Source organism: Quercus suber, unplaced genomic scaffold (genome assembly GCF_002906115.3).
Source record: "Quercus suber isolate HL8 unplaced genomic scaffold, Cork oak 2.0 scaffold_148, whole genome shotgun sequence".
NCBI classification, from domain to species: domain Eukaryota; kingdom Viridiplantae; phylum Streptophyta; class Magnoliopsida; order Fagales; family Fagaceae; genus Quercus; species Quercus suber.
This window is the reverse complement of record NW_027069609.1, coordinates 728,841-755,788: the sequence shown is the minus strand read 5'-3', so window position 1 is coordinate 755,788 and position 26,948 is coordinate 728,841. Positions and strand designations below refer to the sequence as shown.

The following is a 26,948-nucleotide window of genomic DNA, read 5'->3' as shown; positions in this document are numbered from 1 at the left end:
GCACATTATATTTTTCTTTAAATTTTGGCATTCACCTTTTCTTTTTCTTTTTTCTACCATTTTCGGTAATACCATTGCCGAAATTACCCTTTTTTTTTTTTTTTTTTTTTTCTGGGCACCCCTTATTCCACTTCTCACACTCACATTTAAGGGCAAAATTGGAAAAATGGGCAGATTAATTTCGGTAACACTGTTGCCGAAATTCAAAGTTACTGTTTGAATTTTCTCTTTCCTCCTTTTCCTGATTCTCTCTCCTACTTTTTGTTGAATTTCGGCAATAGTGTTGCCGAAATTGAATCTCTCTCCTCATTTCTACAAATAATTTCAAAAAGTACCAATAACACAAATATATTTTAATTTTAGAAATATTTAGCCAAAAGGTCAGGCTTTATATTGCATCGATTAAATAAAACTGATCAGTGGACATGACAACATGTCCACGAAAGTGTGACATGTATTGCCGACTTGCCGTAGTGAGTACGTTATACTTTATTTAAATTATTTATCTGAGTATCTAAGAAGACATTACATATGGCTTCAAAAAAAAAAAAAAAAAAAGACATTACAAATCTTACGTATGCGATGACATACCTCTTTCTGATATTTCCATTGTTCAGATCTCTATGGAGCCAGTCAATATATAAGCTTTCCTTTATACTGATTCAACTATAAAAACAACCACACAGATCCAATAATCACCCATCAGGCCATCGCAATCAAACCTATATTTTCGTTTCGTAGTATTCACACCACTCACTGAAATAATCTGATCAATAATTCAGATATGGCTGAAGCTGAACACAGTTCCTCATCATCTCCTCGACTTGACGGCCGAGTAGCAATCATAACCGGTGCCTCACGTGGTCTTGGCCGTGCTATTGCCATCCATCTCCACTCCCTTGGTGCAAGGGTTGTGCTAAATTATGCTTCAAGCTCAACACAAGCAGATCTTCTAGCAAATGAGCTCAATGCTACCTCAACCAACCTTTCACAACCTCAAGCAATTGCAGTTCGAGCAGATGTTTCAGACCCAGATCAGATCAAGCTACTCTTTGATAAAGCTGAACAAGAATTTGGTTCAGGAATCCATATCCTTGTAAACAGTGCTGGAGTGCTTGATCCAAAGTACCCAAGTTTGGGGAATACCACAGTGGAGGATTGGGATACAACATTTAATATTAACACAAAAGGTTCATTTCTGTGTTGTAGGGAAGCTGTGAATCGATTGAAACGTGGAGGTGGTGGAAGAATCATCATGATATCAACCTCGATAGTTGGAGGACTTCTACCAGGGTATGCATCTTATGCAGCCTCTAAAGCAGCCGTAGAGACAATGACAAAGATAGTGGCTAAGGAGCTCAAGGGTACTGGAATTACTGCCAATTGTGTTGCACCAGGGCCTATTGCAACTGAAATGTTTTTTGCTGGTAAAACTGAGGAAACAATCAACAGGATTGTGGATGCTTGTCCTCTAGGCCGACTTGGAGAGCCCAAGGATATCTCTCAGCTTGTTGGGTTTTTAGCTAGTGATGCTGGGGAGTGGATTAATGGTCAGGTCATTAGGGCCAATGGTGGATTTGTTATTGTTTAAACACACAATTTCTCTCCACCCTTCAATTCATTGCTCGTCTTGCTTTTCTTTTCTTTTCTTTAATTTCTATATATTAATTGCACCTGCTTCGTTTCTCTTTTTTGCTCTATATATGTATATATTTGACCTTCGTTTCATTTCTCTTTTTGCTCAATATATTATCAAAAAATTAGCAATGAACTTTGTATTCATTTTTCATTGGTATGGAAAGGCAAGTAAGACTTGCAAAGAGTATTAAACAAACTTTGATTAGTGGACATCAACGGTAGGTGGACCTAGAATTTCAAGTTTGGCAGTTCGAAGTATAAAAAGAAATAAAATTCAAATAGACATTCATATAGTACTAACAAACTATCAACCAAGATCAATACACAAAATTATTATTTCAATTATCAATGAAGATCAATACATAAAATCATTATTTCTTAATATATAAAGATGCACTTATTTACCAACAAAGACAACTAAAAAAATGCAAAATAATATTGTTTCTTAAGAGCATCAACTGGTGCAAAAAGAATTTATTTACATAAACCAAAACTTACTTTTGCTACTTTAATATAGCATTTGAAATGTCTCATAAAATTCACTATTTAGAACACCTAATACTCTAATACTGGGATGATTGGGATCTTTTATTTTTTATTTAAATTTTTTTATTAAGTTTTTGAGTTAGATAGTTGCTAGCTGGGTTAGACTAATTAAAAAGGAGAGTAAGTTTTTGGAAGAGTTTCTTAGTACATAAAATATGCAATTATTTACCAACAAAGACAAAACAAATAATAAAAAAAAATATTGTTTCTTAAAAGCATCAACTTTTGCAAAAATAAATTTATTTACATAAACCAAAACTTACTTTTGCTACTTTAATTTAGCATTTGAAATGTCTCGTAAAATTTACCACTTAGAACACCTGATACTCTAATACTGGGATGAATAGGATTTTTTATTTAAAATAAATTATTAAGTTTTTGAGTTGGGTAGTTGTTAGTTGGGTTAGGCTAATTAAAAATGAGAGAATCTAAGGATACGTTTGGTATACTGAATGTAAATTATATTAGGAATAGTAATCTTTATTACTGGGAATAGAAAATATTTTAATAGAATAACTATTACTATTCATAAGTTTGGTTATTACAAATGGAAAGCTTGTAAATGATGATCTATAAGGAAACTTTAGGTGTTTGATTTGTGTTTTCAAACAAAAATTTTCAATTTTAAACAACATTATACGTATTTTTACACATGTTTTTACCCACACGTATTTCTACACATGTTTTTAAACAATAATTTTTAGTTTTTAAACACATATGTCAAACAGGCCATATTTTTGGAAATATATTAATTTTAAAATAAGGAATAACTATTACATCCATTTTAAAGAGGAATAACTATTTTTCAATTGAAAGAATAGTTATTTCAATGTAATAACTAATCCATGTAATAAAGATACAACCAAATGATCGAATTGCTATTACACATAAATAACTATTTTATTACAGTAGCTATTATAGCATACCAAACGTACTCTAAGGGTACGTTTGGTACACTGAATGGAGATTATGACATGAATTGTAATCTTTATTATTAATAATAAAGTGTGTTGTAATGTAATAACTAAATATATTCATTAGTTTGGTTGTGAGTTATAACATTAGAATAAAACTTAACATTTATTTTAGGAAATATCTTACTCATACAATTATATCTCCTTAAAAATTGTTATTTTTAAATTTAAGAGAGATACATGTTTTTTTTTTTTTATGGTTTTTTTATTTTTTATTTTTATAATTGTTAAATGTATATGGAAAGTTTGTTTATTTGGAAATATATTAAGTTTTGAAATTATTGCACTTACTAAGGAATAGCTAATACAACATTTTAAAGAGAAATAGTTATTCCTCATTTTGAATAATAGTTATTCATACGGATTGACTATTCCTTATAATAAAAACATAACCAAACTAAAGAATAACTAAACTATAGGAATAACCATTACATTACAACGCCTATTACAGTATACCATACATGCCTAAGTTTTTGAAAGAAGGAGACATAGTTCTAAATATATATATATATATATATATATGACCATTAAAAAAATTATTTTTCTTTTTTGGGTTAGGGGGCCCAAAATTTCCTTTTCTTTGATCGGGGGCCGGGCCCCCTTGGCCCCCCCCCCCCCGGTGGTAGGTTCGTCCCTTCGACATGTCCACGACGGTTGATATTAAAGTGTGGCTATGTTGTTGTATTGCGTGATTATTTAAAATATTTATCTGGTGGATGACATTAATTAATTTTGATGACTACAAGTGACTTCACCAAATTGCAGAAATTTTATTAAATTTCTGGTGGGTTTAGACGCCGTGGTTGTGCCAAGTGGCTTCACCAAATTGCAGAAATTTTATTAAATTTTTAGATTTTTAAAGAATTAAAAAGGAACAATATACTACCAAGACTCTAATTGATTCTTATCATTAAATAAAATTAGATTACATTATTTTTTTTATTTGTTAGGATATATTTCTTAAATTAAGGGATAATATTTAACATACAAAATTTTAATTTAGATAATATTTATCATCTAATTAACATTATTTTTTTATTTGTTAGGATATATTTCTTAAATTAGGGGATAATATTTAACATACAAAAATTTAATTTAGATAATATTTATCATCTATGTAGGGTTAGGATTTGTGGCCCAAGCCCAAAAATAATAAATTTGTAGAGTGTGGATAATAGAGCTGGGTTGACTGTGAAGCTTATAACAGTTGATCACAACATCCCAGTATAAACCAACATTAAAATACACGTAAAGATCAAGAATATTCAAGTTCGAAGAGACTTATGATAAATTGAATACATGTTACAATTCTTAGGGTTTCAGTAAGACCTCTCTTTTCTCATTTTCTTTCTTTTTTCCTCTCTCCCTTCTATTAGGAGCCATTCTTCTTTATATAGCATCCTCCCCCATCAGCCCTATCGTCCACTTGTTCTCCATCTAGCTCCCTACTTGAGTACATGTCATGTCATGTATCTCCCTCAACTTTTATGAGTGGTGGTAGCTAAAATTATACTGTTCAGGGGTCTTCTTTACATAAATGCGGTCAGAAAAGTTGCTGCAGTGCATTTAATACGGTGGTGGCAGTTTTTCCTTTTAGATATTTCTCCATTCCTCTTATCTCCAGGCGTGTCCAAAACTTATCTAGACTGCTGAAGTTACTAGTAAGTTCATTCGAACCCCCCAGATATTTATATGACCCAGAATCTTTTCATCCGAGGATAATGATCTCTTCGGAACACTGATGCTCTCTTCAGACGGAGTTTCTTCGTCCCCATGTAACCTTCTTTCACGCGAAGTACCCCTCGACAATTTTAGCCTCTTCGGACATACAGTAACCTTCACATTGGGCTTTAGGCCCACTACGTATGGTTGGGCTTTTCCCCCACAATCTAAATTTTCAAAATTTTAATATTATTAAATTAATATAATTTTATCAGAATATCAAGCCATAAAACTTGATTATTAAGGGATAAGCACAATCCAAAATTTTCAAGAGGTGATTAATATAAATCTATCCCAAGAAATAATATATATCTCCAATAATTTAATAATATCTATCTATTCCAAAAAATAGTATATATCTCCATTAATTTGATAATTTTTATGTTGATGACATTTAAAAAAAATACACACACACACACACACAGACATATATATATATATTATATATCAAAATTCCTTATAGCTATCAACCACGTTCTCTCTCTCTCTCTCTCTCTTTAATTTTTTTTTTAATTTTTAATTTTTTATATGTTATGTCATGTTGAATCAACTCTCTCTTTTTTTCTTTTTTCTTTTTTCTTTTTTTCATTCTATTCATATGACCTTTTTTTAATTCCAATTTTTATGGGATAAAAACAAACACATTGATTAGATATCTTTAATTTCAATAAGATTTAAATGAATTATATTTCAAATGGAACTCTACCAATATATATAACCCTATATATCCTTTTTGGAGTGAAGCTTATTTCAATATTTGAATGCCTAAATCCCATGACAATGCATGTGTGCATTCTTTCTTCTTTTATTATTATTATTTTCATTTTGTTTATTTTCTTTAGTGTTATTATTGGTTTTTTGTCTTCATGTGATTTTAATTAATGAATTCAAAACATTCGAAAACATTGTCAAGCTTCTAAAGGCTCCTTCTTTGTTTTTGTATTTTGTTTTTATTAAATTGATTAGGTTTTGTGTATTGGTTGCCTTTTGTTTAAACTAATTTTCTTAGCTTTGATCTAATTTATATGCTTAGGGTTAGGGTCTTAGAATTAATGATTAAATATGGTTAGAATTAATAGATTAATTTTAACAATTTTCTTATTTGATTTTTATGTTACATCAAATTATCAAGATGTTCTACATGTGTATTCTTGAATTATCAACTTTAATTTTAATTTATAATATTATCAAGATTATATTAATTTTAGATTTATTAATTGTTTAGTACGTTTTTTTTAATAATTATCAATTTAAAATTCAATTTGGAATTATCAATTTAATTTAGTTTTAGGAAGAAATCTTACCCCTTATTTTAGTGAGATAATTATTTACACTTGATAATTTTTTCTTTTATCTTTATTGAATCTTTTAAAATATATAATTATTTATACATTTATTTTATAAGCTTTTTCATAAACCGTGCAACGCACGGGCTTATAACTAGTTATAATATAAACTTTAACCAGTTTCTTGTAATTTTTAAATCTAAAAAGCCGGTCGTTGGGGCCTTCTATTAAATAAGAATATATAAATAAATTTTTTGGGTCAGAAATAAGATGATCTGAAGCATCATGACTGACCGGTGCTACATGTGTTTGAGAACCATCTTGTTGTTTCTCATTGTTTTTGTAGATGGGCATGCGTGAACCAATCTTTGTTTTTTTATTCTTTTTTTGGCCAAATCGTGAAATTGAAAACAAACAACAACACAATAAAGGGTTTATTTGGATAGAACTTATTTTGCTGAAACTGAAAACTAAAAACACTATAACAAAATAATTTTTTAATGTGTGAATAGTATCGTAGGACTCATTTTTAATGAAAAAATTGTTGAAAAGTGATATTTGTAGATCTGTGAACAGTGCACAGATGCACTATTCACGGTTGAAAGGTCAACCTTTGCGGTTACTGTTCATGAATAGTGTATAAACAGTAGCCATAACAGACATTTTTGCTCCTGAAACGCGTGAAAATAAATATAAAAAAAAAATGTGAAAATCACTAAACGCAGATGCAAGAAAAATTGATTCCAAACACATACAAAGTAGCTGCCCAAAGCAAAAGGCAAAAACAAGAGACGCAAGAACAAACAAAATTACTTAATGCCTCTTTGAGCGCACTAAGCTAGAAACACAATGAGAAAGATTCCATAGACAAATTTAAAAAAATAAAATAAAATAAAAAGAAACTGAGAATTTACCATACTTAGCAAGCGTGTGAGCAGCCACATTCCCTTGCCTATTCATCATAGAAGGCTAAATTCTGATCTCGCCGCATTCTATATCAAGGCTTTCATATCATCAATGAATTAAGAATATTCTCAATTTAGAGTTGTGCGTGAACCAATCAGAAAAATGGATGATGGTGATTTCCATTTATTGCTATTTACCACTTGGACAATTATTGATACCTAAAAAAAAAAAAAAAAAAATGAGAGAATGGTACCCACCTAAATCTGAACCATTAATTTCATATTGTTTTAATCTCGACCATTCATTCAATTTTAAAAGATGCTTGTTACTTGTTAAACATGTTATATATATAAACCAAAAAAACCAAAAAACAAAAGAGAAAATAACGAATCAACATTCATTGACGCTCTTCCTCAAAAAAAAAAAAAACATTCATCGACGCTTTTCTCTTTTGTTTAGGTTATTGGCTAATTTGGTATTTTACTTCATTGACTAATTATGTATGTATGCATGTTTTGTACACTTCAATGATGTAAAATGATTTTCAGGTTGTGGCTGTGTTAAATTCTATCACTTATCTATAAACCATTTTGATATTTCTTTGGTTTGATTATGATGAACGTATTGATATGTGATGTGTAGTATCAACATATGCATCGAATTTCGTGTTGAAATGATATGGTTTGACCGTGTTTTGGTAATTTGCAATTATTGTGTGATATCTGTGCAGGTTATGATTAGAAATTTTATTATAAAAGAATTGAGATCGGCTTGGAAGCCGAAGATGATTAGAATGAAAGCTAATATTCATGGCTGTCCTGTGATCAGAATTGGGTTTAATTGCTAATGGATTTCCTTAAACAGAATGGTTATTGTCATATTAAGTCCCCAAATCTGTCAGGGGACATATTTGAGTTGGTCACATTTCGGGAATTCTAGTAATTAGAGAGAAACCATTTTTTGGGTAGAGAATCTTGTGGTAATTAGCATATAGATATAGTTTTTGATAAGTATACTCCACATAAATATAGTAGTCCATTGATTCAATTTTTATAAAATTCAAGATTTGTGGCTTTCAAGGTGAGTCAAATGAATTTCTCAAACGGCTGGACCTATGGTCAATTAGCATAAGAGCAACTTGAGAATACTGAAATGTTTTGAATTGGGTTGATTGGATTGAATTGTAATTTAATGCGAGTATTGTTTGGCGCGTACTTTACCAGGTTGAGGCTTGATTTTTTTTTTTTTTGTTTAGTGCCTAAAAGAAAAAACCCATTTTTTAATTAATATTATTTAATTAAAAAGCGCAAAAAAGGTGGTGAAACCCCTAAAGAAACAAAAAAGAAGTAAAATACCAGAAAAACTATCAAAAGTTCAATGAATCCAAGAAGTCTAAGCAGTTCCCAGTTGAGAAAATATTGCAAGTCGAAGGCAACACTGACATAAGCCTTGTTGGCCTTGTTTCAAAAATAATTTGATTTTTGTTAATCCTACCATTTATGTTGTGTTAGTGAATGCACCTTCTTAGGGATTTTATATTTAAGTTGTTTTTATGTATGCAAGTTATTTGGAACCTCTATTTTTTTTTTGGGATAAGTTCTTTGGAACCTCTTTTAGGTGGGATTAATAGTTTCTTGAGTTACATGAGTGTTAGGTTATCCCTGGTTATGGGACAAAAGTAAAAAGTTTTGATTCTTGGAATAGGTGTTCTGTGCACCCAAGTTTGAGGTTTTCTGGGTTTAGGCTTTTGTTTTATGGTATGCTTTGAACTCAGCCAATAGGATTGGTATTAATATGCCGGTCATGTTTGTATTAATATTGGGTCAGGTTAATTTAGTTTGTTTTAATGTCAGGTTTAGGATTGGTACGAAATTTCCTTTCACTAATCCAGTTTGGGTGGCGGCATGTATTTTCAAATTTTGTCTCTCAAAGAATTTCAAAGTCTGAGCAATTAGTGTAGGAGTGTAACTATTGTGTGAATCTTTCACTAGTCCAGTTTGCACATACGTATAACTATTGCGTGAATCTTTAAAATTATTAATGTTGAACAGTGTTCATACTTCAAGTATGATTGCGGCATGTACGTTATTAAACAAATGCATACAAAAATTATCAAAGAGAATCTAAACTTTTTGGCAATAAATTTATTGGAAGTATATTTTACAGTTTATGCATAATTTGTTTAAGCTGCTTCTTCATCAATAGTGTCTACTTTGTTTAGGAGAACTGGTCGGAACGTTTTCAAAACAAGTTGGCATCAAATCTAGTGCTTTCAAATGAAGATGAACAACTTTCCAAAATAATAGAAAATGCTAGAAAAATTCCACTACAAGATTATGTTCAGTCACTCAAATGACATTGATTTGTATAAATTGATGACTGAGATATTGTTTATGATTTAGTGAATTGTTTTTATTTTTAATGAATGAGAGATTGAATGTTATCTTTAGCATTAAAAGAATTGTCTTTTTTTTTTTTAAGGGAGACTGATTTTCAATTGGTCAAAAATAAAATTAGTATTTGACAAATTATTATATGAGAAGCTTTGGATATGTAAGCTGTGAACTAGAAAAAAAACAACTAAAAAAATTATATATTAGAAGCTTTGGATGTGCAAGCTTTGTTGTGGTGCTTTATTTGCATGGAATTTGTGTTGGAGGAGGTTGAATATAAACTATATACATTGAGAATCAGAAAATATATTAATAAGTAAATCTCCTTCGTAAAGGTTATTTTCTTTTCAACTTATAAAAAAAGAGAGAACCGATAATATTGATAAGGGGTAAATGTGTAATTTTATGAAACAAAATTGCCAACATTCGTACCTATGTATTTGATAATATATATTTTAAAAAAAAAAAAAAATTGGGGGGGCCATTGCCCTTCAAAGTCCAAGTCTCCCTCAACAATACAAAAGCCTAACGACAATAGTTAAAACTCATGGAAAAATAAAGAATAAGGATGAGAAGTACTGAGATTTAGAGACGAGAAACGGTGGAGATTTTGAACAAAATGGAAGAGAGAGAGACAGAGAACATTGTGGCCGAAATCTAGAGAATGCATAATTTATAGGTTAATGAAGGTATTTTGGTAATATTCGAGGCCTTGGGGTATTTTAGTAATTTTTTAAATATTTTTAGGACTATTTTTTGAGTCCTTAATTTCCAGGTATTTTTGTTAATTTTCAAGTTTATACCTATTTTGGGAAGATTCATTGCTAACATTTTAATTATTACCAAGATTATTATGAATCGACAAAAGTAAAGTCATATGTGATGTTGGTACTGCCTAATGTGACTAAAAATAATAGAACTATTGTTTTTTTAGAAGAAAATTATAGAACTATTGAATATAATAAAAGTATAATTATATGTGATTTGGTACTGCCCAATGTGACATTAGAACCATCAAATGTAAGAAAAGAATAATGGTATAACTAAATGTAATAGAAGTACAATCAGATGTAATGTTAGTACTGCTCAATGTGACAATAAAATTGTCAAATTTGAGAAAAAAAATAGAATACCACCTAATGACAAAAGTACGGTCATTTTTTTAGGTTCTAAGTGTATTTAAGTAATTTTTTAGGTTACGAGCTCATTTTCGGTCATTTTTTATGTTTTAGTGTCGTTAAGTTATTTTAAAGGGTTTCGAAGGTATTTTGGTCATTTTCAAGTGTTATGGGGTATTTTTGGTCATTGTTTTATGTTTTTTGGTTATTTTGATCATTTTTTATGTTTTAGGGTAATTTCAGACATTTTTTTAGGTTTTAGGGTCATTCGGTCATTTTTTATGTTCTAAAGGTATTTTGATTATTTTTTAGGTTCAAGGGTATTTCGGTAATTGTTGAGAGTTTCGGGGGTATTTTGGTCATTTTCAAGTTTAATGAGGTATTTTGGTCATTTTATAGGTTTCAAGTGTATTTCAAAATTTTTTAAGGTTTTAGGATCATTTTGATAATTTTTAAGGTTCTATGGGTATTTCGGTAATTTTATAGGTTTAAGGTGCATTACAGTCATTTTTAGGTTCAAAGACATTATTGTCACTTTTTAAGTTTCAAGGTCATTTTAGTCATTTTCTTAGGTTTCATGGTCATTTAGGTCTTATTTTTTAGTATCTAAGGGTATTTTGATTATTTTTTAGGTTCAGAGGGTATTTTAGTCATTTTTTAGATTTTATGGTCATTTCGGTNTTTTTTTTTTTTTTTTTTTTTTTTTTTTTTTTTTTTTTTTTTTTTTTTTTTTTTTTTTTTAATTTATTATTTTTTTTAATAAAGAAATTAGATGAGTGGTATGGGAGTTCAGGTATTGATCCAGTGATCTAGTCCTACACGTTCTTTTTATTTATTTATTTATTTATTTTTATTTTTATTTTTTTTAAGAAATCAGATTTAGAGGGATAGTGGGTTGGTCTTAGTTTTAGTAGATCAAGTTGAGTTCTACACATATTGCTAGTGGGTTGGTCTTAGTGTTTGTGGATCCAATCAAGTTGAGTCATACACATTATGCTAAAAAAATAGGTTTACTGCTACCAAAAAAAAAAAAAAAAGAGCATTAATAACAAAATTATAAATTTAGAATAATTTATTTTGTACTAATATTAATTTTAATTTTTTTGTGCAGGTTTAAAGTGTAAAGTGATCATATTAAGTAAAGCTGCAATGTACTTTTGATAAAACAGGTTCTATTATTTTATACATTAAATTTATATTATTCTAGTTAAATTGTAATTTTTTTTAATTATAGATTGTGTTTCATTTATTCATAAATATTTTTTAATTACAAATGTTTACTAGAAAATATTTATCTGGATATGAAAAAAAAAGAAAGAAAGACAAATAGAAGAACTAATTGAATCTCAAAAAGGAGCTATGGACAAATTTATTACTAGTAAAAAACAAAATCTTGCAGAAAATTTGAGTGAAGGTTTCATAAATGAACAAGAAATTCATCAAAAAGAATTAGAAGATAATTAAAATATACAACAAAATGATAATAACGAAGGTGGTCATGATAATGTTCAAACATGTAATGTCACAATTCTTGATAATGAAGCTCAAAATAATTTAGAGGAGAGTGAAAATATTAATGATCAACCTAATTATATTCCTACAAATATTTTTGATCAAAGTCAATGGAAAACTATTGATATAAAATTAAGAGATTTGTTAAAGAAAATGGTCCAATAAGAGTTGATGATCTAAACTTTCCTATAGATAAGAACTCTAGACATTTTTCTACTACGCATTATATTCGAAAATTACCAAATGGGGAGAAAAATGATAGAAAATGATTAGTGTATTTGAAAGACCTAGATAAAGTATTTTGTTTTTGTTGCAAGTTGTTTAATTCAAAATCTAATACAAATCAACTAGCTAATGGAGGAACTAAGGATTGAAAAAATATTAGTTCTATTTTTAAAAATCACGAAACAACTAGTGAGCATATTACTAATATGAATACTTGGATTGATTTAGAACTAAGATTATTGAAGAATAAAACAATTTATAAAAATGTCCAAGACCAAATTAAGAAAGAGAAAGATCATTGGAAAAAAGTATTATTAAGAATAATAGCGGTGGTAAAAAATCTTGGTAAAAATAATTTGGCATTCAGAGGAAATAACGAAAAGATCTATCAAGAAAATAACGGAAATTTTTTAAGTATAATTGAAATGATTGCAGAATTTGATCTAGTAATGCAAGAACATGTTCAACGTATTCAACATGGTGCAATCCATAATCATTATCTTGGACATAATATACAAAATGAAGTGATACAATTATTAGCAAATGAAATTAAAAGTAAAATTATAAAAAAGATTGAAGAAGCAAAATACTTTTCAATTATACTTGATTGTACCCCCAATGTAATTCATCAAGAACAAATGACTCTCACACTAAGATGTGTAGATATTTCAATAAGTTTGATAAAAATAGATGAACATTTTGTGGAATTTTTAAACGTAGATGATACTTCTGGAAAATGTCTTTTTAATGAAATTATAATGCAATAAAAAATCTTGAACTTGATATTAATGATGTACGTGGACAAGGATATGATAATGGGTCTAATATGAAAGGGAAAAAACAAGGGGTACAAAAAAGAATTCTTGATATAAATCCTAAAGCATTTTACACACCCTGTGGTTGTCATAATCTCAACCTTGTCCTATGTGATATGACTAATTCTTGTCCTAAAGCTATATCTTTTTTTGGAGTAGTACAACATATATACACACTATTTTCTTCTTCCACAAAGCGATGGAAAATTTTACAAGATAATGTGATAGGTTTAACTCTTAAGCCATTGTCACAAACACGTTGGGAAAGTCGAATTGAAAGTGTGAAAGCAATAAAATTTCAAGTTCTAGAAATAAGAGATGCTTTGTTACAATTGGCAAAAACAAGTGAAGATCCCAAAACAAAAAGTGAAGCTAATTGTTTAGTAACATATGAGATTGAAAGTTTTGAGCTTTTACTAGCTATGACTATTTGGTATGACATATTATTTGCTGTTAACTCTGTTAGTAAAAATTTACAATCGAAAGCTATGCAAATTGATGTTGCTATAGATCAATTAAAAGGTCTCATGTCTTTTTTAAAAAAATATAGAGAAGATGGATTTACATCTGCTATGAATTCATCTAAAGAAATTGCAACCAAAATGGAAATAAAGCCTATATTTCGTGAAAAACGTATAATTCGTAGGAAAAAACAGTTTGATGAGAATGTCAATGATGAGACAACACAATCTGCTGAAGAATATTTTAGAATTAATTTTTTATTTATTTTATATATAGTAGATCAAGCTATTTCTTCAATTGAAAGTAGGTTTTAACAATTTCAAATATATGAAAATACTTTTTGGTTTTTTTTATTTAATTTTGAAAAACTAAAATCACTAGATGATGATAGTTTGAAAACAAATTGTCTTAATCTTGAATGTTTTCTCACACATGAAACTCATTCCGATATTGATGGTTTAGATTTATATTCAGAACTAAAAATTTTAAAAGAAGTTTTGCAAATAAATGATAACTCTCCAATTAATGTAATAAATTATATAAAGAGGCTAGAATTTTTTCCAAAATTAAAATTAATAAAATCCTATTTAAGATCAACTATGTCACAAGAAAGATTAAGTGGATTAGCTATATTATCAATTGAAAAAGAAATGTTAGTGAAACTTGAATGCAAAAATTTAATTAATAATTTTATCTCTAAAAAAAAAGAAAAATAAATTGTAATTGAAAAAAATATATGAATTTATAATTAAATATAATAAAATGCTCAGTTTAAAGCTTTTGCTAAGTGCTCCAAATTCGTTGAGCCGACCCTGCTTTTTATTTATTTATTTATTCAATGGTTATTACTTATTTATTTTCCTTTGTATTAAACCAAGTACCCGCGGCCACCCCAACAGTTTAAGTTAAACGTAGATTTTGCGTGTTTTTCTTGTCCAGTTGAACTAGTGGTTGTGGCCATGAATGCTAAGAGAGAGTTAAGTTAGATAGACGCTGCAGTGCAGTGCAGTGCAGTGGGTGAGTGATTCTAATCCAAGAAATCCTCCATGTCCATGTTTCTTCTCACACCACTTTCCTTCTCGTATTCCTTGTTCCATCACTTCCCGCGTGCATTCAAATACCCAACCACTCTCAATCTCAATCTCAAACGCACTTCTTCAAAGTTCAATAAGGTAACACCTTGACTTCACCCCATATATATATATTTATATGTATATTGCTTCTAATCTATTTTATATCTCTCATTCCTGGTTTTGCTATTACTTATATATATACACAAATTGTTGCAGTATGTTCGTGGGAATGTCAGTAGAAAGAATTTAGCTAGTTTTAGCAGCACTGCTGTATCTCATGTGTTCGACGAATTTCCACAACAACAAACTTATGGGAGCTCGGAGGGAATTGATCTTCTTCATATCATGGAAATGCGTGGAATTCGTGCCAATGTTCAGACCTATCTATGGCTTTTAGATGGCTGTTACAATTCTGGGTCTTTATTAAGTGCTCAGAAGCTTCATGGAAAGATTTTGAAGTCGGGTTTTGATTTGGAAAACGTTTTGTGTGACCGAATTATTGATATTTACATGGGGTGCGGTGATTTAGATGGTGCAGTTAAGGTTTTTGATGAAATGTGTGACAGAAGTGTGTCTTCATGGAATAAAATTATTAATGGGTTTGTGGTGAACAAGTTGAGTGGTCGGGTATTGGGTCTCTTTCAGCGAATGACAGCCGAGAATGTGATTCCGGATGAAATGACATTTGCTGGAGTTTTAAGGGCATGTGGTGGTGGTAATGTTGTTTTCCAGTATGTGCATCAGATTCATGCTAGGATTACTTATCATGGTTTTGGTGCTAGTACGCATGTATGTAATCCATTGATTGATTTGTATTCAAAAAATGGGTTTATAGATTCTGCTAAAAAGATCTTTGATAGATTATGTTTGAAGGATAGTGTTTCTTGGGTGGCAATAATGTCAGGCTTATCACAGAATGGACATGAGATAGAATGTATTTTCCTATTCTGCCAGATACAGATATCAGGAACTGCCCCTACTCCTTATATCTTTTCAAGTGTTCTAAGTGCCTGCACCAAGATAGAGTTATTTGAGGTGGGCAAGCAGCTTCATGGCCTTGTTTTTAAGGTGGGATTTTCATCAGAAACATATGTGTGCAATGCTCTTGTGACATTGTATTCACGCTCAGGAAACTTTATATCTGCGGAACAGATTTTCAGCACAATGCGAAACAGGGATGAGGTTTCATATAATTCACTCATCTCAGGACTTGCTCAGCGTGGGTCTAGTGATAAAGCTCTGGAATTGTTTAAGAAAATGCAGCTTGATTGCTTGAAACCAGATTGTGTGACAGTTGCAAGTTTGTTGAGTGCATGTGCATCTGTTGGATCACTTTATATGGGAAGACAGCTCCACTCATATGCAATTAAAGGTGGAATGTCTTCAGATATCATTCTTGAAGGTTCTCTACTGGATCTTTATGTGAAATGCTCAGATATAGATACTGCCAGTGAATTTTTCCTTACAACAGAGACTGAAAATGTGGTCCTATGGAATGTGATGCTAGTCGCTTATGGGCAGTTAAATAATTTGAGTGATTCATTTGAGATATTTAGACAGATGCAGATTGAAGGCATGATACCCAATCAATTCACTTATCCTAGTATACTGAGGACTTGTACTGCTTTGGGAGCTCTTGATCTAGGAAAGCAGATTCATAGTCAAGTTATAAAGACTGGCTTTCAGCTCAATGTGTATGTCTGCAGTGTGCTTATTGATATGTATGCTAAGCATGGAAAACTTGATACTGCCCTGGGAATCCTCAGAAAACTCACTGAGGAAGATGTTGTCTCTTGGACAGCTATGATTGCAGGCTATGTGCAACACGATATGTTTGCCGAAGCTCTTAAACTTTTTGAAGAAATGCAAAATCGAGGGATCCAATCTGATAATATTGGATTTTCAAGTGCAATCAGTGCAAGTGCCGGTATTCAAGCACTCAATCAAGGACGACAAATTCATGCTCAATCTTGTGTCTGTGGTTACTCAGATGATCTTTCAATTGGTAATGCACTTGCTAGTCTTTATGCTAGATGTGGTAGAATAGAAGAAGCATACTTAGTATTCAAGAAAATTGATGATAAAGATAATATATCATGGAATGCATTGATATCAGGGTTTGCACAGAGTGGGTACTGTGAGGAAGCACTGCAGGTATTTACTCAAATGAAAAAAGCTTCAGTAGAATTTGATTTATTCACATTTATCTCTGCAGTTAGTGCAACTGCCAATATAGCAAATACTAAACAAGGGAAGCAGATCCATGCTATGATTATCAAAACTGGTTATGATTCAGAAATTGAGGTTTCTAATGTTTTAGTCACATTGTATGCCAAGTGTGGTATCATAGATGATGCCAAAAGAGGGTTTCATGCAATGGCTGAAAAAAATGAGGTTTCTTGGAATGCCATGATTACAGGCTATTCTCAACATGGATTTGGCATTGAAGCACTCGATTTTTTCCAGGAGATGAAAAAGCTTGGTGTGATGCCAAACCATGTTACCTTTGTGGGAGTTTTGTCAGCCTGTAGCCATGCAGGTATGGTGAATGAGGGGCTTGGCTACTTTGACTCAATGAGAAAAGAGCATGGCTTAGTGCCTAAACCTGAGCATTACGTATGTGTTGTGGATCTTCTTGGTCGGGCTGGTTTTTTGAGTCATGCAATGAAATTTATAGAGGATATGCCAATTAAACCTGATGCTCTGGTTTGGAGGACCCTCTTAAGTGCTTGTGTAGTTCATAAAAACATGGAAATTGGAGAGTTTGCTGCCTGTCATCTACTAGAATTAGAACCTCAAGACTCAGCCACTTATGTTCTCTTATCAAATATATATGCAGTGACTGGAAAATGGGACTCTAGGGATAGGACAAGGCAAAGGATGAAAAATATGGGCGTGAAGAAAGAGCCTGGCCGTAGCTGGATTGAAATTAAGAACTCAGTTCATGCCTTTTTTGTTGGTGACCGTCTCCACCCACTAGCGGATAAGATATATGAATACTTAGGAGATTTGAATAAACAAGCAGCTAATATTGGTTATGTGCAGGACCGGTATGCCCTTTTGAATGATGTAGAGCAAGGCCATAAGGATCCAACGGTATATATTCATAGTGAGAAGTTAGCAATTACTTTTGGACTCCTTAGTTTGTCTAATTTGATTCCCATACGTGTGATTAAGAATCTTCGTGTCTGTAATGATTGCCATAATTGGATTAAGTATGTGTCAAAGATTTCAAATCGAGCTATTGTAGTAAGGGATGCATATCGTTTTCATCATTTTGAAGGTGGTGCTTGTTCATGTAGAGATTACTGGTAAGTGTGACATGAGAAAGTATATCAAGAGAAGAGGAGTTTCATTGGAGCCTACAAAATGCATCTATTGTCAATGTAGGATTTGTGCCCTCTACTTAGGTTTCCTTTACCTGAAGATTTTGGTATGACTCCAATCTCAACCTCTTTTACTATTGCTACTTTGTACATCAATACTTTCATAATTTTTCATCTAGACACCATTTGTTCCTTGCCTGTTTGATGCTAAGTTTCTTTTGTCCACTGCAGTCAGCCTTCTTCGGGCTGTCTGTCTTTCTTTTAAGTGTTTCATTGTGACAAATAAGATTTTAAAAATTATCAAATACCTTGAACAATCAAAATACCGGCATTGATTAAAAACTTGGGGTGCTGTGGAAGTTGTTGTGTTTGAGGAATTATAAGTACAGATGTCTAATTCAACTGCCTTGGAACAGAAAACATTGGGAAAGAAAAGAACTGGACTGATAAATTTATGCCACATATCTAGCTTTCATCTACAGGCTTATGTTCAACTACATTTTCATCAGCTATTAAACTTTTATGAGCAAAAAGTAGATGAAATGAAACTCCGTGTGTTTTTTTCAGTAGATATGAATACTGTATACTCACATTTTATTTTTTTTCTAATTGATTGTTGCAGATTTAGGGAAGTGAACTCTTCTTCAGGGTTTTATGGATGGGTTTTGAAGACATTTATATACTTTATTTGCACAACCTCCATGTCAGAGAAAGATTGGAAGGACTACTTTATTTGCACTGGACCTGATTCAATTCTGGTACCAGTGATTGTGAAACCTGAAGAAGATTGGAGGGCGGCACACAATATTGAGCACGATAATTTGTAATGACTTCTCTCATCAAATTCTGTCTGCATAGTTATGGGCCTGATTGGGATAGTTCTCAAATAACTGTTTTCCACTAAAAAAAAAGTTAAACCATTACCAAAAAAAAAAGAAAAAGAAAAAGAAAAAAAAAAAGGTGTTTGCCAAGGGGTTTTAACAAAAACTGTTTTTGGAAGACTTACCTCAGAAAGAACTGTGGAAAAAAAGTTTTCAGAACCCCCATAATGGTGTTTTCAGATTGTTTTTGGAAATTATTCTCAAAAACACAGAGATACACCACCTCATTAATGGAAAACTTATAAATAAATGAAGGGAAAAATGTAAATTCAAAACACCTTCTTGTCAATCTAATGATCCCTTCATTTCAGACAAAGAAAGGCATTCGGGCACCCTTGCCTAGCACAGCATCATCCCCTTAGCTTAACCAGCTACATATTTGGTGGAAATATGCTAGAAAAATCAAAATTTAGTGAAGGTAATGACCTCCTAACCCTTTCCACAAGATTGTTTTGGTGCTGCATTTTTTTTTTTTTTTTCCCTTCTTCTTCTACTTAATCTTTGGACATTACATGGTGTTGCCTCTGGTCTGAGTTTCTCTTTCCATCACTAGTCTCTCCTTTCCTTTGAGTAATCAATATTGCACTTCAGTTTTCTTTTTCTTTTGTTGTGATTTTTTTCTCTCTCCATGTTTGGATAATGTGAAAGATCTTTATTTTTAGGGCCATTTTTAAAGCAGGAATGAAGGTCTAATTTTGCCTATCAGTTTTGGTGGATGAAAGAGCATGCAAACCAAAAGGTCAGCTTACACTTGCTCTCTTTGCTATTCTCAATGAGCAATTTCTAAATTTTCTCCACTATGAAGTTGTTTACACTGAAACATTTTAGTTTTTGGTACATATTTTATTTTAGGGTAATTATTACCTCTTGTGGTTTATCTCTATCACAATTTAGCTCACAAATTTACAAATTGAGCATGGTTTTGTTTTGCTTTTTTTTTTTTTGTTTTTCTGATTAAAGTTCTTTGTTTGTTTTGGTCAATTTGTGGCGAATGGGTTTGTTTGTTTTGCTTCATGGGTTGATTTGTTCTTAGATCACCATTTTGGGTTGCCTTATGATGCCGATTCTAGTGATGGGAACATGGTGGAGGTGGAATGATGTGGTGGGTCTATGGGTTTTGTGTTTTGCAGTGCTTTGACTGGTGAATTTTATTTTGTGTTTGGCTGGGAATTGTATTCTATTTGAATCTAAACATGATCATATTTGCTGACATGACCTGTTATGTTTCTCAGTTGTGATACTGATAAATTAAGGCTGGTGACTTGGCAGAGGACATGCTATGTCACTGAATAATTGTCACATACATACACTGATACATGTGACAATTACCTTCCTCCCCATATTGAGTGAAAAGGGGTAGAGGCTGGCCTAAAATCCATAAATTCCATCTGGCATTGAGAGAGAGAGAGAGAACTTCAATGAAAAGCTAAAACCCAAATTCCAGCTGATTATGTTCTCCTTGACAAGTGATTATAAAAAAAAAAAAAAATTTCTCCTTGAAAAGTGCGTCTATGAGATCAGCTCTCTTTGTCAACAGTAACTTCTTGAACAAGAAGACTTTACTACTGTGGGGGAAGAGCTGTGCAAGTAATTTCATGGAATAATGAGAATTCTTCATGGCGATTTTTTGGATGTGCAAATTATTGGGTAAGTACTAATTTTTATTTTTTTAAAGGCTTCAAGATTTTTTTTTTTGGTGTATGTAGCCACTTTATAGGCATTTCTATATGCCTCCTTTAAGGTTGGCCTCTAAGGAAAAAAAATAAAACAAATGTGAACTACCTCACATCTTAAGTGAAAGTGATTATATTTGTAATGTGAATTTCCAGGTTTTAATATTTAGTTGACGGTGGTTATGACTTGTGGTTCTTTATGTAGCACCACTTGGGGGTGGTTGGTCTAGCGGTCATGGGCTCACTCCTATGGGTTTGGGAGGTGGAGGTCCCAAGTTTGAATCCTAGGCTTATGTTTACTAGCATCCTCGATAGGACTGGGTGCACAGCTATAGTTCATCCAGGTCTCCTGCTACTGTAGACTCGGGCCCAGCGGGTAGGGTGTCTTTATGGTTACACCCAGGTGGAAAACGTCAATTTAAGTCCCCCCCCCCCCCCCCCAAAACTCAATTTTTGATTATCAAAAAAAAAAAAAAAAGGTTCTTTATGCGGCAACAACAACTCTTCTTTTTTCTTTTTTTTTTTTTTTTTTTTCTTTTTTTGACTTATTAAAAAAAAAAAAAAAAAAAAACAACAACATGGGGTGCAAATATTTGAGTGGTTTGATGATGGGCATATGTGAGCATGGTAAAAGTTATGATTCTAGTTTTAAGGAAGAATAATGTAAGGCTTGAAAGCACTATTGGGAAGTATCGGAGTAGAGAGTGACTCTGTAAGATATGCATTGTAGTGTCTTGGATATCTGCAGTTGGATGCCTACTTATGTGGATGAGATGCGGTAAGGGAAAAGGACTTATGTATCTAACTTAGGACTTTTTAGGATCTGCAGTTAGGGAATGTTTTCCTTGCCTCTGTTAATACTTAATGGTTGTAAAATTATTATGGGCAGAAAATGAGTAAATGTAATGATAATGCTATGGAATGACTATAACAGATTATGACAATGTTTGATAATGTTTAACAACTTGTGTGTTTGTTGGATTATGCAAATCATGATTATCATTGAAAATGTGTTATTTTCTGTACAACAGCAGCACCTGCCATGGCTTTACTGACTAACGAGTTATTTGATGGTGCCTAAGCCTAGGTCCTGGAAAGAGAGAGATTTTATTCATCTGCCTCCACCTAGAGGCAAGTTCAAGAGCAGAGAAAAAGAAAACTGTTCTCTTTCGGTCATTGAAAGAAGCGCAGAAAATGGTCAACGTGATTACTAGCATCAAGGAGAGCCATCCCTCTCCGGCTCTCCCCATGTCCTTGATACTATCCATCTGCCCCTCTGTTCTTGAAAGTAATCTCCTCTGTAACGTCATCACTTAGGCACGGAAAGAGGTTTGGAGCCCCTTTATCCATTAAAACTGTGAACATTGAAGAGACACTTTCATGATGTTATGGTATGTGATTCTTGGATATTTGCAAAGTAGAGGCTTTATAATATACTCAGTTGTGATGAGTGTGTGATGAGCCAGATACTGTGCACTATGATTATAATGAGAGGTTTTTGAGCCTCTGGCTTAGTGGACACGTCTGGCTCTCCCAGCTGGGAGAGTCCAGGCTCGGTCCACATGTATAGTCCTGCTCCTAAAGTAGTCAAAAAAAAAAAAAAAAAAAAAAAGATTGTAATGAGTGGAGCAGTGAGTAGGTTTGGCTACCATTGTATTTTGAAAAGTGATTCTAGTGAGAATGTCCACTTGTCATGAGTTGAAAATTGACCATTATACACCGAATGGAATGCTTTCATTATACATTTTTTAAAAATAAAATGAATATTTATGCGAAGGAAGGATTGCTCAAATGCAAGCATCCTTGGGGTTCATTTGGTTGCGTGGGTGGAAAAATAAAAAGATAAAAAATGTTGCGTGGATGGAAAATTAGGAGGATAGAAGAAATTTTAGTTTTCTCTTGTGGTGTTTGGTTGGAGGATGGAAAAATAGAAGGGTGAAAATTCTTTTATTTAGTTGAGAAGAAGAGAATGAAAAATGTAATTTGTATAAATTTACTTTCATGCACTTACTAAATTAAAAAAGTAATAAATTAAAAATTTATTAAAAAATTGCGTATGGACGTGCACTTCATTAAAAAATATAAATGCAAAAAAAAAAAAAAAAAAAAAAAAGAGAAAGAGAGGGAAAAAACAAATTAAAAAATAAAAAACAACAAAACAAAACAGATGAGGAAAGAAAAACGGGTGAAAAAAAAAATATATATATATACACACAAAAATCCAAAACAAAAGAGGAAAAAATGGATGAAATAAAAAAGACAAACAAATGAAAAGTAACAAAAAAAGACAAAAAAAAAAAAAAGGGAAAGAAGAAACATGTGGTAAAAACAAAAACGACAACAAACGGTTATTTTGGTCTTTTTGGGGCAAGACCGTTTTGTTCCCATTTTCTCTTGAGTTTTCTCCTTAAATTGGGGGGTAGTGTTTTGGTGTGCCAGGGAGAAAATAAAACACTGAAGCCCCACTAGCTTTCCTTTTCATTTTCTTCTCCAATTAAACACATCAAAATATTGCTTTCTTTCCACTTTTCTCTCCCCTTCTCCATCCCTCCTAAAATCATCCCAATCAAATGGCCTTTAAAGAATTTCAAATATTCACTACTGTGGTCTAAAAATTCAGCAATTGAATTACATTACAGCCCCCAATTGAAGTACAAAATTCAAACAGAGATCTGAAAAACTGTTCTTGATCTCTTGGATAAATTGCTCTTTATTTTCATAACAGTGATTCCTCTCCCTCCACCTAGCTTCCTGCAAAACCCTGTTTTGGTGACATCCAAACACCCCTCTCTAAAGGGTCAACAAATCAATCATTTGGCCTGGCATTGCCCTAAAAATAACCTAAAAGCTGTAAGTGCAAAAAAACCAAAGTTCTCTAGCTATAGGCAGTAACAATTGCTCCTGTTTCACAGCTGCACTTACACATTATACATCTATTAACAGCCATTAGCTTCCTTTTCCCCAGGTTATATGGAATTCTCCAAATGAAGAAAGTCATCAAATTGACAAAATGGCTTTTTCTTCATTTGAGCAACCAATGTGGAGAATTGATACAGGCATGCAGACAGGAGCTAACAAACTGTGAACATTGATTATTAAGCATAGTTGCTAATAGTTACAACTTAATTAATTTTCACTACTGTCACAATCTTCGCGACTTTTAAATACTTTTCATCACAACAATTCACAACCACGCATTTATAACTCTTCTCAAAATGACACAACGAGTGTAACGTAGTCCATTACTGCATTACTTGGTCTTTTTGTCCTCTTGACAGATTCTTAACTTCCCACCCATTTTTGAAGATTTTGGAATCTAGAATAATTTACCTTTTTGCTTTCCATGTCTCATTTGTTATTGTATTGTGGGTTCCAGTTAGCTCAACTGGTAAAGTCTCTGATAGTTGTATAAGAGATCTGAGTTCAATTCCCGCCTACACCAAAAATTGATTGGTATCTTGGTTTGATGATAAAGAGCTATCATCAGAAGCGGATGTCATAGGTTGAAACTATCTCTCAAAAAAAAAAAAATTGTTATTGTATTGTGAGGTTTGCTTTGCATTAAATAAAAAACTGTAATTATTGGAATATTGCTGAGTCTTGGTTTCACTTTCCATCTTGACTTCACTTCATTTACTTCCTTTACTCTTTTGCCTGGTTCCACTACTAGAGCCTGCACTTCAGGTTGCTCTAGCTCTCAGATTGTTCTCTTTTGTATAAACGGTCCAGGTGACACATAAGTTTTAAAGGGCATTAAAACCAACACATGGTTCTCATCAAAGTTACCTGGTACCTTTGTTTCATTAGGTGTTAATTGTTATAGTAGTTGTTGCACTGGACGGTTCAAGTTGGATTACACCTAATTCCTATACGTGCTTGACTCGCTTAGCATGCACAAGTTATCATCATAGTTGTAAATTTCATAAATAACAACTCAAAATTAAACAAGTATGTAATTAAATTTGCCATAGTTGCACCCTCAGGTGCACCTACACTTTTCCAAAGGTTCTATTTGGTTGGGGAGATGGAAAAATGGGGGATGACAAAAACAATTTAGTTTTTCTTCATATATTTTATGTTGGGAGAAGAAAAATGAGAGGATAGAAAATACTATAATTTGTATAAATTTACTCTCATGCTTTTGTTACATAAAAAATAAATTTTTTAATAGTTTATAAAAATTAATTTTTTTAATTATTATAAAATTACAAACTAACAAAATAGCAAAATAAAAGCTAATAAAAAAAATGTTAAATAAAAACTTGCTGTTTGATATTAAAAAAAAAAAAACCAACTTACACAACATATAAGAAAGGGGGTAGATGAATCATTTCCCATCTATCCCCCTTCCCTTTCCCACTTTCTCCCTAGATTGGGGAGTAGGGGTGTGCAAAAAACCGACGAACTGAACAAACCGACCAAACCGACCGAATCGGAGAAGAGAGAGAAAAAAACGAGTGAAGGAAATGAATAAATTATTCTTTACACGAGCTACAGTAGCCGTGTATATTTACACGGTTACTGTAGCTCGTGCAAAGAAATACACATTTTTATACAATTTTAGAAGAGCTGATGGAGTGCATTTTTGAGCAAAAATGTGTAAAAATTGATGTTTACATGATTTTACATGACTTTAAACCCACTGATGCGAATGCTCTTATTAAAATATATTGTAAAATAAAAAAAATTAATATTTTAATAAAATATAGTGTAAAATAAATAATTTGATGTGGAGTGTTTTGAAAAATTGGTGTTTAAAATAAAATAAAATAAAAAGTAAATTTTTATGCTAAAATAAACATAAAATTTTACACGAGCTGATGCAAATACAACATATTCTACACGTTGAATTGAGATAGGAACTATATAGGTTGGAGATATCAATGATGTACGGTGGTTTGCAAGCCTAATATCAAGTTTGAATGTAACATTAATTAAATTTTAGGCGTAAATGCACTTTCATCTTCACATTTTAACTTTATTTTTATTTTAGTCTCCACCTTTTCATTTTACTGCCTTTAGTCCTTAAAATTAGGGGTGTGCAAAAAACCGATGAATCGAACAAACCGACCAAAACCGACCGAACCGTTGCCAAATTTTCGGTTTGATTTCGGTTCGGTTCGGTTTTGGTTTCATTTTTTAAAAACCAAAATTTTCGGTTTCGGTTTCGGTGCTGGATTTTTTCACCTGAAACCAAACCGAACCGACCGAATATATATATATATATATATGTATTTATGTAAAATTGTTACACCACTAATCAGTGGCCTTAATGGTATGCTCCTTATAGTTTAGCTCCCTGATCTCAGGTTCAAGCCTTCGCGCGGTGGGTATTCTTTTTTGCTATTTAATTTTTTAAAACCCTACTTGTAGCATAAATACGGAAATACCCCTGTTTAGTTTTCCCTTTTCTTTTCTTCAGCTTCCCTTTTCTTTCTTCAGCCGACGTGTGGGTTTTGTTCTTTCTTCTCTCTCACTTCCGTCGGCAACATCAAGAGAGAACATCAAGAAGCAAGAAATGAAAAACCCACACCAAGAACAAGATTCAGAGAGAATCAAGAACAAGAATCAAGAAACCCACCCAAAGATCCAGAGAGAAAACATCAACAAAACCCGTTGCCGCCGCCGCCTGGAGTCTTCGTCACCTAGGTTCAATCGCCGCCGCCTCTTCGTTGTCGCCGCCTCTTTGGTTTGATTTTTCTGTCTTCGTGTTTTGGGTTTTGTTCTTTGTGGGTTTTTGTTTAGGTTTCAAGGTTTATGGGTTCGTGGTTTGGGTTTTGTTCTTCGTGTTTGGGTTTCAAGTTTTCTGGGTGTTTGGGTTTTGTTTTTTTTTTTTTTTTTTTTTTGACATCGTTTGGATTTTGTTCTTCGTGGTTTAGGTTTTTTTTTCGTGATTTCTGGGTTTCAAGGTAGAAGGTTGTGAGTTTGGCTTCGCCGGTACGCTTCTGCGCCTCTCGTTTTTTTTTTTTTTGGGTTTTGTGTTTGCTACTTTGCTGTTTGCTTGGTCTTGGTGCTTGGTGTTTGTTGGTGTTTGGGTGGTGAGAAAATTGATGTTTGGGTGATGAGAAAACATGGGAAAGCAAAGGGATTTTCTGGGTTTGTTAATTTTTTCTGGGTTTGTTTATGTTTTTTGGGTTTGTTAATATTTTCTGTGTTTGTTAATTTTTTTTTCTTTGATAAGGAAACCAAAAAACCGACCGAAACTGAAATCCAACCGAAACCGATGGATTTTCAATTATTTCGGTCGGTTTCGGTTGAGAATTTCACAAATCGAAATTTTCGGTTTCGGTTGTCCAACACTTAGAAAACCGACCGAAACCAAACCGACACACCCCTACTTAAAATAAATAAAAAATGTGTCATATTTTAGTCTTTAGTTTTACTGTTATTTCACTAAA

At 32.2% G+C, this 26,948-nt stretch overlaps 2 protein-coding genes across 8 annotated transcripts; both read left to right on the top strand.

Annotated features, from left to right (window-relative positions):
- Nucleotides 1-610: 610 nt before the first annotated feature.
- LOC111999699 (NADPH-dependent aldehyde reductase-like protein, chloroplastic) lies at nucleotides 611-1,728 on the top strand. Its single transcript, XM_024031831.2, has one exon. It carries the CDS (start codon nucleotides 785-787, stop codon nucleotides 1,589-1,591), a length of 807 nt encoding a protein of 268 aa, XP_023887599.1. The 5' UTR covers nucleotides 611-784; the 3' UTR covers nucleotides 1,592-1,728.
- A 12,726-nt stretch (nucleotides 1,729-14,454) lies between these two features.
- Nucleotides 14,455-22,255, top strand: LOC111999694 (pentatricopeptide repeat-containing protein At4g13650). 7 transcript variants are annotated; one of them, XM_065777112.1, is made up of 7 exons: nucleotides 14,455-14,769; nucleotides 14,887-18,103; nucleotides 18,619-18,819; nucleotides 19,189-19,295; nucleotides 19,540-19,616; nucleotides 20,110-20,524; nucleotides 21,638-22,255. In XM_065777112.1, the coding sequence occupies exons 1-2, from the start codon at nucleotides 14,644-14,646 to the stop codon at nucleotides 17,983-17,985; spliced, it is 3,225 nt and encodes a 1,074-aa protein (XP_065633184.1). In that variant the 5' UTR covers nucleotides 14,455-14,643; the 3' UTR covers nucleotides 17,986-18,103; nucleotides 18,619-18,819; nucleotides 19,189-19,295; nucleotides 19,540-19,616; nucleotides 20,110-20,524; nucleotides 21,638-22,255. The 7 variants fall into 7 exon arrangements, with proteins under 7 accessions (XP_065633184.1, XP_065633183.1, XP_023887593.1 ...); XM_065777111.1 differs by having other exon boundaries at nucleotides 21,582-22,255; XM_024031825.2 differs by lacking the exon at nucleotides 20,110-20,524 and having other exon boundaries at nucleotides 19,557-19,616.
- The last annotated feature ends 4,693 nt before the right edge of the window (nucleotides 22,256-26,948 follow it).